Source organism: Caenorhabditis remanei, chromosome III, assembly GCF_010183535.1.
Source record: "Caenorhabditis remanei strain PX506 chromosome III, whole genome shotgun sequence".
NCBI lineage: Eukaryota > Metazoa > Nematoda > Chromadorea > Rhabditida > Rhabditidae > Caenorhabditis > Caenorhabditis remanei.
Window position 1 is genome coordinate 15,141,800 of NC_071330.1, and position 14,335 is coordinate 15,156,134.

Here is a 14,335-nt window from a genome sequence, read left to right on the forward strand (position 1 = left end):
TTTTCGAAAATCTGAAATTCATTAAATCTGCAATATCTCATCATTTTTCGTACCGGGACTAAGGAAGTTAAGTTTTTCGAAATCAGCGTGTTTTTAGCTTTTATTTGAGTATAATCATGCCTATATTCTGAAAATTTGGAATTTAGGCCTCAAATTTCAGTTTTTCGAAAATCTCAAAAATTTATAGCTACCGTAACCCGATCAGTTTTGTGCTAATTTCCATAAAACTTTTAATTTATTTTGGATTTAGCGTGTTTCCAGCTTTCAGAAAAGTATAATCATGCCTATATTCTGAAATTATCAATTTTCAGGGTCAGAGACGCAGAGTGTCTGGTATCTCTGCGCTATAACCCTCTGACTCAGTGACTAAAACTACTGTAACTCGGTCAATTTTGGACCAATTTCTATGAGACTTAAATAGCAAGATTTAGGAAATCGAGAGCTTTCAAAAAAGTATAATCATGACACATGTTCAAAAAATTCGGGTCCCGCCACGAAATCTACAATAATCCGAATTGTTTAAATTTAGGGCATGGTTATACTCATTCGAAGCGTCTTGATACGCTGGTTTTGAAAATATAATTTATATAAATATTGGATAAAATCTGACAAAGTTACAGTAGTTTTCGTGAAGAGGCTAGAGTGCAGAGATACCAGACACTCTGCGTCTCTAACCACAAAAATCGATATTTTCAGATTATAGGCATGATTATACTTTTCTGAAAGGTCTCGAGACGCAGATTTTAGAATTTTTATTTTTATTCAATTTGGAGTAAAACTGACTGAGAAACAACCGATTCAGTCAACTTCAGATTTTCGAAAAGTTTCGAAAATCTGTAACTTTCTATATTTCTATTGTTCAGCGTTGGATTTTGGCGGGTAATAACAAGAATTCCTCAGAAAACTAGTTAACATTTTTTGGTGTGCAAAATGAAAAAAAAACAAATTTGTGCCTATTGGCAAAATTTTCTGAAATATTTTTTTGTTGGAAATTTTCAAACATTTTTTAGACACAACAATTAGCAATAAAACAAATTCCTAATATTATTCCTCATATCTATCCCTGACTCATCTTTCCACAACAAACACAAAAAACAAGAAAAATGAGAGAATTAGACGGTTAGAGACCCAATTGATAAGGAAGAACAGATAGGACTGAGGAAGACTAACATTTCAACGATATTTAAGGCGTAGATCAAAACTTTTTTGTGTATTCGAACAAAAAATGGTCAGCTCCTCGACTATATTCTCCAACAACTACGATAAGCCACCTAAACCCGAATTGGTTTTCAAATCGGAAGGTGGTGAAGAAATGATGCCAGAAAACATTGAGATGTTTGAAGAAGAGTGAGTTTATTTTATTTTTTAATAAAAATTCAAAAAATTCTGCGTTTTTTAAGCCAAAAAGTGAGGGAAAATGTTGAAAAATAAAAAAGTTATGGATTTTCGAAACTTTTCGAAACTTTTCGAAAATCTTCAAAACTTTAATTAACTGTAACTTGCATATTTTTGCTCCAAATTCAAAATTTTTTCCAGTTTCTGAATCTGCGTTTTAAGACCTTTCGAATGAGTATAATCATGACTAGGTTTGAAAAAATTGGATAAAAATTGGGTCTCACCACGAAAACTACAGTAACCCGGAGTTTAAAGGCGCATGGAGAGAAACTGCTCTAAATCTGGTCATAATTATACTTTTCTGAAAGCTCGATTTGTGGTTTTCCTAAAAATTTCATTAAAATTGAGGAAAAAATTGAGGAAAAAATAGTTTCAAAATTTTTCAAAAAAATATTTTTTTAATGTAAACTGCTGTTTTTTTTTACTAAAATTCTACTTTTTTTAGCTTGAAAACAAAATATTTGAATTAATCTCATCGGTACGGTTCAGAAAAGTATAATCATGCCTTAGTTTGGAGCAAATTGGGTCTCGACGCGATAACTACAGTAACCCAAAATTTGAAAACTACAAAAAGTATTATAACGTGGTCAGATTTAATCCAATTTTTATAAAAATTATATTTTAAGAATCAGCGTGTCTAGAGCTTTCAGAAAAGTATAATCATGACCATATTCAAACGAATTGGGTCTTGACGCGAAAACTACAGTAACCCGTGGCCCTTTTCGTGGCGGGACCCTACTAGGGCATGATTGTACTCATTCGAAAGGTCTTGGCGTGCTGAATCTGAAAATGCAAAAAATTTTCATTTTTGACTAAATCTGACCGAGTTACAACAAAATGTAGAATTCTAGATTTTCGAAATTTTTCGAAGTTTTTCGAAAATCCATAACTTTTGAAATTTTCAACATATTTTGGTAATTTTTCGCTCAAAACGTTGGAATTTTCCAGCACTATTCTCAAAAATGAAAAAAACCTCCAATTTTTCAGAGACTTCACACCTCGACACGCCTCCAAATGGTCCCGTTCTCGGAAACTTTTGTATTTCTTCACCGCTCTCTTCTTCCTGACCGTAACCCTCGGGTTACTGTATCAAAAACGTGTGGAACGACAGGAATTCTTCACCAATCTTCAAGAATTCCAAGAATTCAACGAAAAATTTCAGAAAATTCACAAAAATTCGATGGAATTCAAGGAGAGATTCTTTAATTTCAGAGGGAATTTGAAAAAGTTGGAAATCTTGAGATCGAGCAATCCGGATATCGATTTTTCCATCAATCAATTTTCAGACATGTCTGAAAATGAGTTAAAATCGATTCTGTTGGATAAGAAGCTTCTGGAACGCAATTTTCAGAATTCCACGCTGAAATTTTTTGATCTACCGATGAATGTGACGCGCCCGGAGCGTATCGATTGGCGGGATTCTGGAAAAGTGATGTCTGTGAAGAATCAAGGTGCGTGTGGATCGTGTTGGGCGTTCGCTACAGTAGCCGCCGTCGAGTCACAGTATGCAATTCGAAAAGGGACACTTTGGTCACTTTCTGAACAGGAATTAGTGGATTGTGATGGAGAGAGCTATGGGTGTGAAGGAGGATTTCTGGATAAAGCGTTGGGGTGAGTTTAGGGGGTTTTTGAGCTGAAATTCGGCAGAAAATAGGATTCAATTTGTTTTTACCGTAAAATACAGATAATTTTGCTTATTTTGAGCCAAAAATCGATGAAATTGAGCAAAAATTGAAAAAGTTACAGATTTTCGAAAATTTTCGAAAATCCAATTTTCACTAAATTTGATATATCTCATCAATTTTTGTGCCAACACTCATCACGTTTAGTTTTTCAAAATCAGCGTGTTTTCAGCTTTCAGAAAAATATAATCATGTCTATACTCTGAAAATATCGAAAATATTCGAAACTTTTTGGAAATCTGAAATTCACCGAATCGGCGGTATCTCAAACGGTTTTACTCCAAATCGGACGAAACTTATTTTTTCAGAATCAGCGTTTCGAGACCTCTCATTTGAGTATAATCATGCCTATATTCTGAAAATTTTCGATTTTTGGGGTTAGAGACGCAGAGTGTCTGGTATCTCTGCGCTCTAGCCTCTGCACTAAAACTGCTGTAACTTGGTCGGATTTTATCCAATTTATATAAAAGTTAGATTTTTGAAATCAGCGCGTCAAGATCTTTTAAATGAGTATTAAAATGAGTACGCGTTGGGGTGAGTTTCGGGCGGAAAATTGGCAGAAATTGATGAAAAATCAACATTATTAAAAGTTTTCCAAATTTTTGAACATTTGAAACGTTTAGGACTGTTTTCATAGGAGAATAATACTTTTCTTGTAAAGTACAGAAAATTTCGCTCATATTAAGACAAAATTCGCTTAAATTGAACAAAAATTGAAAAAGTTATGGATTTTCGAAAAATTTCGAAAGTTCAATTTTCACTAAATCTGATATATCTCATCAACTTCTGTGTCAAGACTCATGATGTTAAGTTTTTCATAATCAGCTCATTTTCAGCTTTCAAAAAAGTATAATCATGTCTATTTTTGGAGCAATTTTACTCCATGCGCCTTTAAACTCGGGTTACTGTAGTTTTCGTGGTGAGACCCAATTTTGTTCAAACCTAGTCGTTATTATACTCATTTGAAAGGTCTTAAAACGCAGATTCCAAAACTGGAAAAAATTTTGAATTTGGAGCAAAACTGACCAAGTTATAGTTAATTGAAATTTTGGAGATTTTCGAAAAGTTTCGAAAATCCATAACTTTTTTATTTTTCAACATTTTCAGCCGGTTTTTGGCGCAAAAGAGTCAGAATTTAACGAATTTTCTTCTAAAATTAAAATCTCTTCCAAATTTCAGATGGGTCTTGGGCAATGGCTTGGAAACAGAAGACGACTATCCATATGAGTGCACTCAACACGATCAATGCTATATAAATGGCGGGAAGACACGTGTCACTGTCGACGAGGGATGGTCATTGGGAAGAGATGAGGATTCCATTGCGGATTGGGTAGCCAGTGTGGGTCCCGTGGCTTTTGGTAAGAGAAAATGCATTTTTATGGATAGAACTGAAAATTCTGCGTTTTTTAAGCTAAAAAACAGTCTGAAATCTTAAAAAATGACAAAGTTACAGATTTTCGAAAATTTTTCGAAAATCTCCAAAATTTCAATTAACTGTAACTTGCTTATTTTTGCTCCAAATTCACAAATTTTATCAGTTTCGGAATCTGCGTTTTAAGACGCTTTGAATGAGTATAATCACGACTAGGTTTGGACAAAATTGGGTCTCACCACGAAAACTACAGTAACCCAAGTTAGGAGTAAAATTGCTCCAAACCTAGTCATGATTATACTCAAATGGAAGCTGAAAACACGCTGATTTTGAAAATATAATTTTCATGAAAATTGGATAAAATCTGAACAAGTTACAGTACTTTTTGTAGTTTTCAAATTTCGGGTTACTGTAGTTTTCGCGTCGAGACCCAATTTTTGAAGAACCTGGACATGATTATACTTTTCTGAAAGCTCTCGTTATGCTGATTCATAAAATTTGTGTTTCAGATGATTTCTACGTGGTAATGGTAGGTCAAATTTCAGTCAAATCTGGAATTTCAGATTTTTCGAAATTTTCAAAATTTACAGATCCTAGTCATGATTATACTCATTCGAACCGTCTTAATGCGCTGATTGTGAAAATGTTGTCATTTTTCGTCTAGCATAAAGAATTAAGCCAGATTCAGCAGTTTTCAAAAAACGATTTTTTTGGATTTTCGAAATTTTTCGAAAATCCATAACTTTGTTGATTTTTAAGATTTCGAAGTGAATTTTTAGCTCAAAATGTGTGGAATTTTGTAGACTTTTTGAAGAAAAAAACATTTTCCTGGATTTTTAAAACTGTCCCCTATTTCCAGCGATGAGTGTGCCCAACTCGTTCACCGCCTACTCGAACGGAGTCTACAACCCATCTGAACATGAATGCCGCGATGAATCTCTCGGATATCACGCGATGACTTTAATTGGTTACGGTACCGAAGGCAATCAACCGTATTGGATCGTCAAGAATTCGTGGGGATCAAGTTGGGGAGATCAAGGATATATGCGACTCGCCAGGGGCAATAATGCGTGTGGAATGAGGGATTTTGTGGTGGCGCCGAAGATTAATTAATTAATTGATTAAATAATTATCTTAAATGTAAATTAAATGGTTATTGAACTAATAAAATTTCAAACAAAGTATTTCTTCCCGTTCAGCTAGAAATGACCAAAAAAAAAAATTCAAATGGATAGTCGTCTTCTGTTTCCAAGCCATTGCCCAACACCCATCTGGAATTTGGGAGAGATTTTAATTTTAGAAGAAAATTCGTTAAATTCTGATTCTTTTGCGCCCAAAACCTGGTGAAAATGTTGAAAAATAAAAAAGTTATAGATTTTCGAAACATTTTGAAAATCTCCAATACTTTAATTAACTGTATATTGGTCAGTTTAGCTCCAAATTCAAAAATTCTTCTAGTTTCTGAATCAGCTCGCCAAGACGCTTCAAATGAGTATAATCATTCCACACATTTTGAGCTAAAAATCACCTTGAACACTTGAAAATCAACAGAGTTATGGATTTTCGAAACTTTTCAAAAAAAAAAGAACTTTTTTTTTTGTTTGATTAATTAGACTTAAAATTTGATGCTAGACGGAGAATAAAACCATTTTTAGAATGAACTCGTTGAAATTGGGAAAAATATTGGGTCCCACCACGAAAACCACAGTAACCCGGAGTTAAAAGGCGCATACCGTAACACTGGCCATCATGATTATACTCATTCAAAGCGTCTCAACGAGTTCATTCTAAAAATGGTTTTATTCTCCGTCTAGCATCAAATTTTAAGTCTAATTAATCAAACAAAAAAAAAAGTTCTTTTTTTTTTGAAAAGTTTCGAAAATCCATAACTCTGTTGATTTTCAAGTGTTCAAGGTGATTTTTAGCTCAAAATGTGTGGAATTTTGTGGACTTTTTTTCCAGTTTCTGAATTTGCGTTTTAAGACTTCTCGAATGATTATAATCACGGATATATTGGAAAATTTTTTGGGTTACGGTAGTTGTCGTGACGGGACACGAATTTTTTTGCAAACATGTCAATTTCCTGAATCTGGCTATCGATGTTTTCTTGAATTTGGAATTTGGTTAAGCTTTTTTCCATGTAATTTCAAATCGGCGACGCTGGAAGAATCTGGAAGAATGCTGTAAGAATGAGAACTCCTTTGCGCACACTATTCGCCGATTTGAAATTCCATGTGCAAATGCTTAAAGTTTGAGAGCTCATAACTCGGCTCGCAGAGACATTTAGCAGGTTTTGACGACAGAAATGGACTCCACATGGTCGAAAATACCTGTAACCAAATTTATAGATCGTTTGAAGCAGCGTCTCCAAAGACTTCCCTTGTTAGCAAGATAGATCTAGTTTGATCGCCGGCCGATTAAAAAGATCAACTGGGAGTGTTACCAAGTATCAGACCAAAAAGAACCCAAAGAACAATTGTAACAGATTTTGAACCCCCGATCACGCTTCTCGCACGTTGGACTGATTGGTTTGGACTGATTGTGTGGGAACTTTGGTTAATGTCATTGATCGAATTTGCGCAAGTTTTTTGATTTCAAACCAGCAGACGGACAGAGACAACAGAGTACGTTCAAAAAGTTCAAGCGGAGTATAATATATTTTTGAAAAAATATCCTTCATTCAGACAGTAATACACATACTTGCGAACCGGGCCGAAACGAGTCGGATCGTAACTCGCTTCAATATCAATATTATGAGCTGAAATATATACCAAAATGTAGATCTCAGCGAGTTCTATGTCCATGACCTACGCCGGATGACTATTCGCTATGGTGCCGCGGGCCTTGAAAAAGTGCAAACCAGAGTTTTTGGGAAGTAAACTCGGAAGTTAGACGGAAGTGAGTTTTATTTCGACAATATGAAACGAACTTCAAAAATATGAAGTTAATATGTTGTATTGATGGTATTACTACCCTTCGAGCATAAAAAATTCCGAAATTTTTCTTATCCCTTGCCAGTAGACCCGAAAAAGCAGCCGAATTTGAAACCCGGAAGTCGGAAGTCGGAAGTGAAGACTTTTTCAGGTCTACTGGTAGGGGATAAGAAAAATTTCGGAATTTTTTATGCTCGAAGGGTAGTAATACCATCAATACAACATATTAACTTCATATTTTTAAAGTTCGTTTCATATTGTCGGAATAAAACTCACTTCCGTCTAACTTCCGAGTTTACTTCCCAACAACTCTGGTGCAAACGCGAAAACTGCCAAAAAAGGCTTTATAGTCCGGCCCGGGACACATTACCGAATATCCATCCGGCCCGTAGTAGGTCACGGACATAGAACTCGTCGAGATCTACATTTTCGTATATATTTCAGATTATAATATTGAGTTTGACACGAGTTACGCGGCGGACCGTGTCGGCCCCGTTGGCAAGTATACAAATTACTCCGTCGATATGTAACTTGCTAGGGAGTATCCGTATAAATAAATTGTTAACTACAAAAACAAAGTTCTACCTTTAATCTGTATGATCCTATAAAAAGTTTTATTGGTGTGACAATCAATCATACCGTAACATATACTCAAAGTTGGGTCATTTTCAACTGAAAAAGGCCAAATTTTATGTGTTGCTGATAGCGAGACAAATAAACGTTCTCCGAGTGGAGAAAACGTGTCTAGGTGCAAACTTTTGTAAAAATGAAAACATTCATTTAATGATCTCATCGCCAAGAACATTGTCTAAATGCTTTTCGCCAAACTGTTTACACTCATCATATCTCTCTCACCCTTCCATTGTCACATTGTTCCCCCTTTTCTTCTCTTATCACGTGTCCGCACGGCGTCTTACAAATACCAAACTTTATCATTTCGATCCTTTTACGTAATTCTCTCCTCCTTCTTTGTCAAATGACGAATTCACAGATATAAAAAGACAATCACATTTCCTTCCGCCAATTGCTTCTCGATGTGAAGAACAACAAAATAATTAAATAATATGAATTTCCCAATTGTCTTCTTCCTTTTACTATCCATTGTCTCACTTATTATGACTATGCCTATCAATTATGGTGCATCACTGAACGCTGTACACTCCGATGATCTGAGTGCCGAGGATTATAATGTGTTGAGGAAGAATGAGACGAGGATTGAGTGAGTTTTTGTATTTTTAATGAAAAACTTCCAAAGATTCTGCGTTTTTTAAGCCAAAAATCGGGTGAAAATGTTGAAAAATGAGAAAGTTCGGGATTTTCGAAATATTTCGAAACTTTTCGAAATTCTACAAAAAATTCAATTGGCTATAACTCACCCATACCAGAACCAAGTTCGATGATTTTGTTTTTTTTAGAATCAGCTCGACAAGACCTTTCAAATGAGTATAATTATGACATAATTTTGAGATTTTCATTTTTCCACCAGTGGGCTTCGGGTTACTGTAGTTTTCGTGGTGGGACCCTACTAGGGCATGATTATACTAATTTAAAGAGTTTTGACGCGCTGTTTCTGAAAAAATGAATTTGTGAGGCTAATCTCAAAACTGAAAAATTTCAGCAAAATCTTTAAAAAATTAATTTTTTCGAAAATTTTGAAACTTTCTAACTTTTTTAATTTTCGTCCAATTGTTGTGTTTTTGAGTTCAAAATACTTGGAATTTTTTGAAGTTTTTGAATTTTCCAACAAATTTCTGAAAAAATATCTATTTTTGAGTCAAAAACCACGAAAAAATAAAGATTTTCATTGGGTTACTGTAGTTTCCGTGGTGGGACCATAGTCAAAGTAGTTTTCACGTCTTGTTCATTCAATTCTACATCTTTTGGTTAGAAAGTCATTTGATTTTAATAAAAAATTAAAAAGTTACAGATTTTCGAAACATTTCGAAACTCTCCAAAATTTCAACGAACTGTAACTTGGTCAGTTTTGCTCCAAATTCAAAATTACTTTCAGTTTCAGAATCTACGTTTTAAGACCTTCAAAATAAGTATAATCACAACTAGGTTCAAATAAAATTGTATCTCACCACGAAAACTACAGTAACCCAAGTTAGGAGTAAAACTGCTTCAAACCTAGTCATGATTATACTCATTTGAAAGGTCCTGTCACGGTAAATTTGAAAATTTAAATTTTGTGACATTTGGAAAACATCTGACAGAGGTACAGTACTTTAAGAAACTAGAAATTTTCGAAAATGTTCGAAATTCCGTAACTTTCTTAGTTTTCCCTAGTTTTTCTTGATTTTTAGCTCAAAAAAACCAGAAAGTTGAGTTCTCCATTTTTAATTCAAAAAATTCCAGACGAATCCACAAACTGCAACATTTCTTCAATGAAGACCGCCACGAGTCGACTTGGACATGGCGGGACACAATTTGTGGTGCATTCCACTCGCTTTCACTGTTCCCACCGAATTGTTTCAAGGAGGAATAATTAATTAGTCCTATAATTACTGATAATTTTGTGAACATGACACCCAAAACATTGAGTTTTGGTGATTTTGAGTCGCTACGCAGCGAAAAATTGATTGACAACATGAAATGACGCACAATAAATTGTTGTGATTATGAATTTTTTTTTTGGATTTTTTGGTTACTGTAGTTTTCGTGGTGAGACATTAGTCAAAATATATTTTAGATCTTGTTCATCACATTCTATATTTTCTGGTTAAAAAATCAATTGATTATCTCCAAAAATCAAAAAGTTACAGATTTTCGAAAAATTTCGAAATTCTCCAAAATTTCAATTAACTGTAACTTGATCAGTTTTGCTCCAAATTTAAGATTGTTTCTAGTTTCTGAATCAGCTTGCAAAGACGCTTCAAATGAGTATAATCATGACTGGGTTTGGAAAAATTGGGAAAAATTGGGTCTCACCACGAAAACTACAGTAACCCGGAGTTGAAAGGCGCGTAATGCTCCAAACCTAGTCATGATTATACTCATTCAAAGTGTCTTAACGAGCTGATTTCAAAAATGCTACAATTTTCAGTTTAGCATGAAATTTTAAGCCAGTATCCGCAATTTTCAGACTTTCGAAAAGTTTCGAAAAGTTTCGAAAATCCATAACTCTGTTGATTTTTAGGATTTCAAGGTGATTTTTAGCTCAAAATATGTAAAATCTTGTGGACTTTTTGGGAAAATAGGAACAGACCTTGAATACCGTGGGGACGCTGAGTTAGTGTCAGGGGGAGCGAAGAGGGGGGAAATGATGTCACTGTCTCCCTTCATCTACGTCTCAACTGTGGTGGTGTCAATGACAAATTTCGAAATTTCGAAAGTGCACATTATGAGTAATAGTAATGTGAGTAATAAAAGTATAAGGGATACATGAAATCTAGTGGAGACGCAGATAATCAGAGACAGAGTGACCCCCTCTTCGCTCCCCCCAACTCACAATTCATTTCGACACAATGACACACTAACGGAATGTGCGTCTCTTCAATATTCTCTGATTTTCTTTGAATTCTAATTTTGGCGATGGAGCTTGTGGATAAAGGTAAGTAACTGATACAGTAACTCCTAGCTTAAAATCAAAAATTTTCGAAAAATCTTGAGTGAAAACATTCAAAAACTCTAGATTTTGAGGTTATTTAGCATGTGAATCCCGAAAAAAACAAGCAAAAAGAAATTCAAAAAGTTTTGACCACCACGGGGATCGAACCCCCGACCTTTTGAACGATAGGGAATTCGACCATAGGGATTCTACCTTAACCACTCGGCCAGAACCGAAAAATTTCTAAAAATCGCGATTTTTTTATGAAAAAATTCAAAAATTTTAAATTTGTAGGTTATTTTACACGTAGAATTTGATAAAAACTAGCAAAAAGAGATTCAAAAAGTTTTGACCACCACGGGGGTCGAACCCGTGACCGTTTGAACCATAACCACTCGGCCAAAACCAAAATTTTTCAAAAAATCGCAGTTTTTGGGTGAAAACACTCGAAAACTCCGGATTTCTATGTTATTCTACACGTAGAGTTTGATAAAAACAAGAAAAAAAACACTCAAAAAGTTTTGACCACCACGGGGATCGAACCCCCGACGTTTTGATCGATAGGGTATTCTACCTTAACCACTCGGCCAGAACCAAAATTTTCGAAAAATGACAAATTTTTTGTTTTTTAAAGTTTATTTTCGTTTTTTCCAGGCCTATGACACTGGCTCATCGTGCTCTTCACCCTCATCGTCGGCGCTCATTCGAAATGCGTATGCCATTCAAATGAGGACGAGTGGAACAGCTATTGGATAAAGGTTGGAGAACCCTACGGACAACCACTCCCTGGAACAAAAAGATGCCACGATGATGCGGATTTTTTCCATTTAATTAATGGAACATGGTTTGCCATTCCGGAAAAGAAGGACATTGGTAAGTGATAACGATTTCGATGATAGGGATAGCGATAGGGATAGCGACTATATAGTGATAGCGATGCTAGTGACAACCTTCCCAATTTTTCAGCTCAGACTCTACAAGGACAATATAGTCTATACTATATATGTCCATGTGGTGGATCGGGACTGGAAGCCGGAGAATGGGACGGATGAGACGGAAAACCGGAAACGACGACTTGGAAAATTCCAAAATGTAAGAATTATAAAAAAATTTCAAAGGATCTATAGATTGTTTGACATGTAGAACCCAAAAAAAACAAGCAAAAAAAGATTCAAAAAGTTTTGACCACCACGGGGATTGAACCCCTGACCTTTTAGACCATATGGTTTCTACCTTAACCACTGGGCCAGAACCAAAACTTTTCAGAAAATTGCGATTTTTGGGTAAAAGTACTCAAAAATGTCCAAGTTATAGGTTATTTTACACCTAGAACCCGAAAAAAACAAGCAAAAAAAGATTGAAAAAGTTTTGACCAGCAGGGGGATCGAACCCCCGACCTTTTGGACGATAGTGATTCTTCCCCAAAAATTGCGATTTTTGGGTAAAAATACTCAAAAATGACAGATTTTCAATGATTTTTTGAGCTCTAACCAACTTTTGGCTTGTTTTTATTGACATTTTCAGCATAACCACAGCTCGTCCGGATTCGACCACCACCAGAGTTCCAACAGTCATTGGTCCAAAGAAGAAAGGTGAGAAATAGAGGAGTAGAGTACTGTAGCAAATGTGAATGTGAAATATTTTCAGTGTGCCGCCCACGTGTCAAACCAACTTTTTTTTTTCTTCTGGAGACAACTTTGACGGTGGAAACAAGTGCATTGGGTTAGCAGTAATTGTAGGCATAATTGTTTTGTGTTTGATATATCATGTTATAGTTTCATTTTTAAATAAAACAAAAAAAAAGTAAATGAAATAATTTTTCTTCATCGAATCATGTTTCCCATTTCCACGTCTCCCTTCTAAAGAATCGAATCGATCCATAGTGTGGACACTCTTTCCAGAGCTTATCCTCGACTTTCTCAACTGAGAGCATTCTTATTTTGATCAATTTTTTCAATTTGCTGCGCAGGATCTCCTTCTCCATTCGAATACAGTATGACACTGCCTTGCCTTGGCTGAAAATTGTTATTTAGAATAATTATTTGTTTGACGCTGAAAAAAAAAAGAAAATAGTGATTTTAAGCAAAAAAATGTGTTTATATGGATTCCACTTGACAAAAGTCTATTTTTCCGTCTTCTACCTATCAAATAACACAAAATTCCTGAATTTCTAGCTTTTTTACCCCAAAAAACGTATTTTTCCCAAAATTTGAGTAGTTAATGTAAAATTCCCTATAGTTCAAAGGGTCGGGGGTTCGATCCCCGTGGTGGTCAAAACTTTTTTCTTGTTTTTATTGGGTTTTACGTGTCAAATAACCTAAAATACTGCCATTTTCGTGTACTTTTACCCAAAAATCGCAATTTTCTGAAAATTTTTGGTTCTGGCCGAGTGGTTAAGGTATAAACCGTATGGTTCAAAAGATCGGGGGTTCGATTCCCGTAAAAGTCAAAACTTTTTGAATCTTTTTTTGCTTACTTTTTTCGAGTTCTACATGTCAAATAACCGCGAAATTCGTGATTTTCAAGTTTTTTACCCCCAAAAACCGCAATTTTTCGAAAAATTTGAGTTCTGGCCGAGTGGTTAAGGTAGAATTCCCTATGGTTCAAAAGATCGGGGGTTCAATCCCCGCAGTGGTCAAAACTATTTAAATCTCTTTTTTCTTGTTTTTATTGGGTTCTACGTGTCAACTAACATAAAAACTGTCATTTTTGAGTATTTTTGCACCCAAAAATTGCGATTTTTCAAAAGTTTTTGGTTCTGTCCGAGTGGTTAAGATATGGTTCAAAGGGTCGGGGGTTCGATTCCCGTGGTGGTCAAAACTTTTTGAATCTTTTTTTACATGTTTTTTCGGGTTCTACGTGACAAATAACCTAGAAATATGTAGTTTTTGTTGAAATTTTGGTCCCAAATGTGGTTTTTAGACGGCTTTTGAACGAGTTTTTACCAAAAAATCGCGATTTTTCGAAAAATTATTGATTTCAGATTTTCAGCTAGCAGTCACTGTAGCGATTACTCACCTTTTTCCACAAGTTTCGTCAAAAAAATAAATAAAAACTAGAATTCAATAAAAATCAGAGAATACCGGGGGGTTACGCACATTCCGTTAGTGCATTTTTTGTATATTGTGAATAGGTTGTGGAGGGGTGTCTAGGGGTATGCTGGAGGTCATTAATCTCTTTCTCTCGTTGTCTGCGTCTCTACAGATCCCTGCTGTGTCTCTCTTCCTATTGATTACACACATTATACCAACAAGAGGACAAAAGAGAGGCACACGGACGCTCATTAACGTGGCTTAGGCGGAAAATGGGTAATTTTTGGGTCCAATTATTTTTCAAAAACTCAAAAAGTTACAGATTCAAAAAGTTACAGATTTTCGAAACTTTCCGAAAATCTCAAAATCAC

General features: G+C 35.2%; 2 protein-coding genes across 2 annotated transcripts; both read left to right on the plus strand.

The window, feature by feature from the left end:
* Positions 1 to 1,225: 1,225 nt before the first annotated feature.
* Positions 1,226 to 5,562, plus strand: GCK72_011477 (uncharacterized protein; the record flags this gene model as incomplete). Its single annotated transcript, XM_003093626.2, has 4 exons — positions 1,226 to 1,347; positions 2,383 to 3,006; positions 4,257 to 4,435; positions 5,309 to 5,562. The coding sequence occupies 4 exons, from the start codon at positions 1,226 to 1,228 to the stop codon at positions 5,560 to 5,562; spliced, it is 1,179 nt and encodes a 392-aa protein (XP_003093674.2).
* Positions 5,563 to 8,446: 2,884 nt separating this feature from the next.
* Positions 8,447 to 9,870, plus strand: GCK72_011478 (uncharacterized protein; the record flags this gene model as incomplete). Its single annotated transcript, XM_003093625.2, has 2 exons — positions 8,447 to 8,601; positions 9,741 to 9,870. 2 exons carry the CDS (start codon positions 8,447 to 8,449, stop codon positions 9,868 to 9,870), a joined length of 285 nt encoding a protein of 94 aa, XP_003093673.2.
* Positions 9,871 to 14,335: the final 4,465 nt, after the last annotated feature.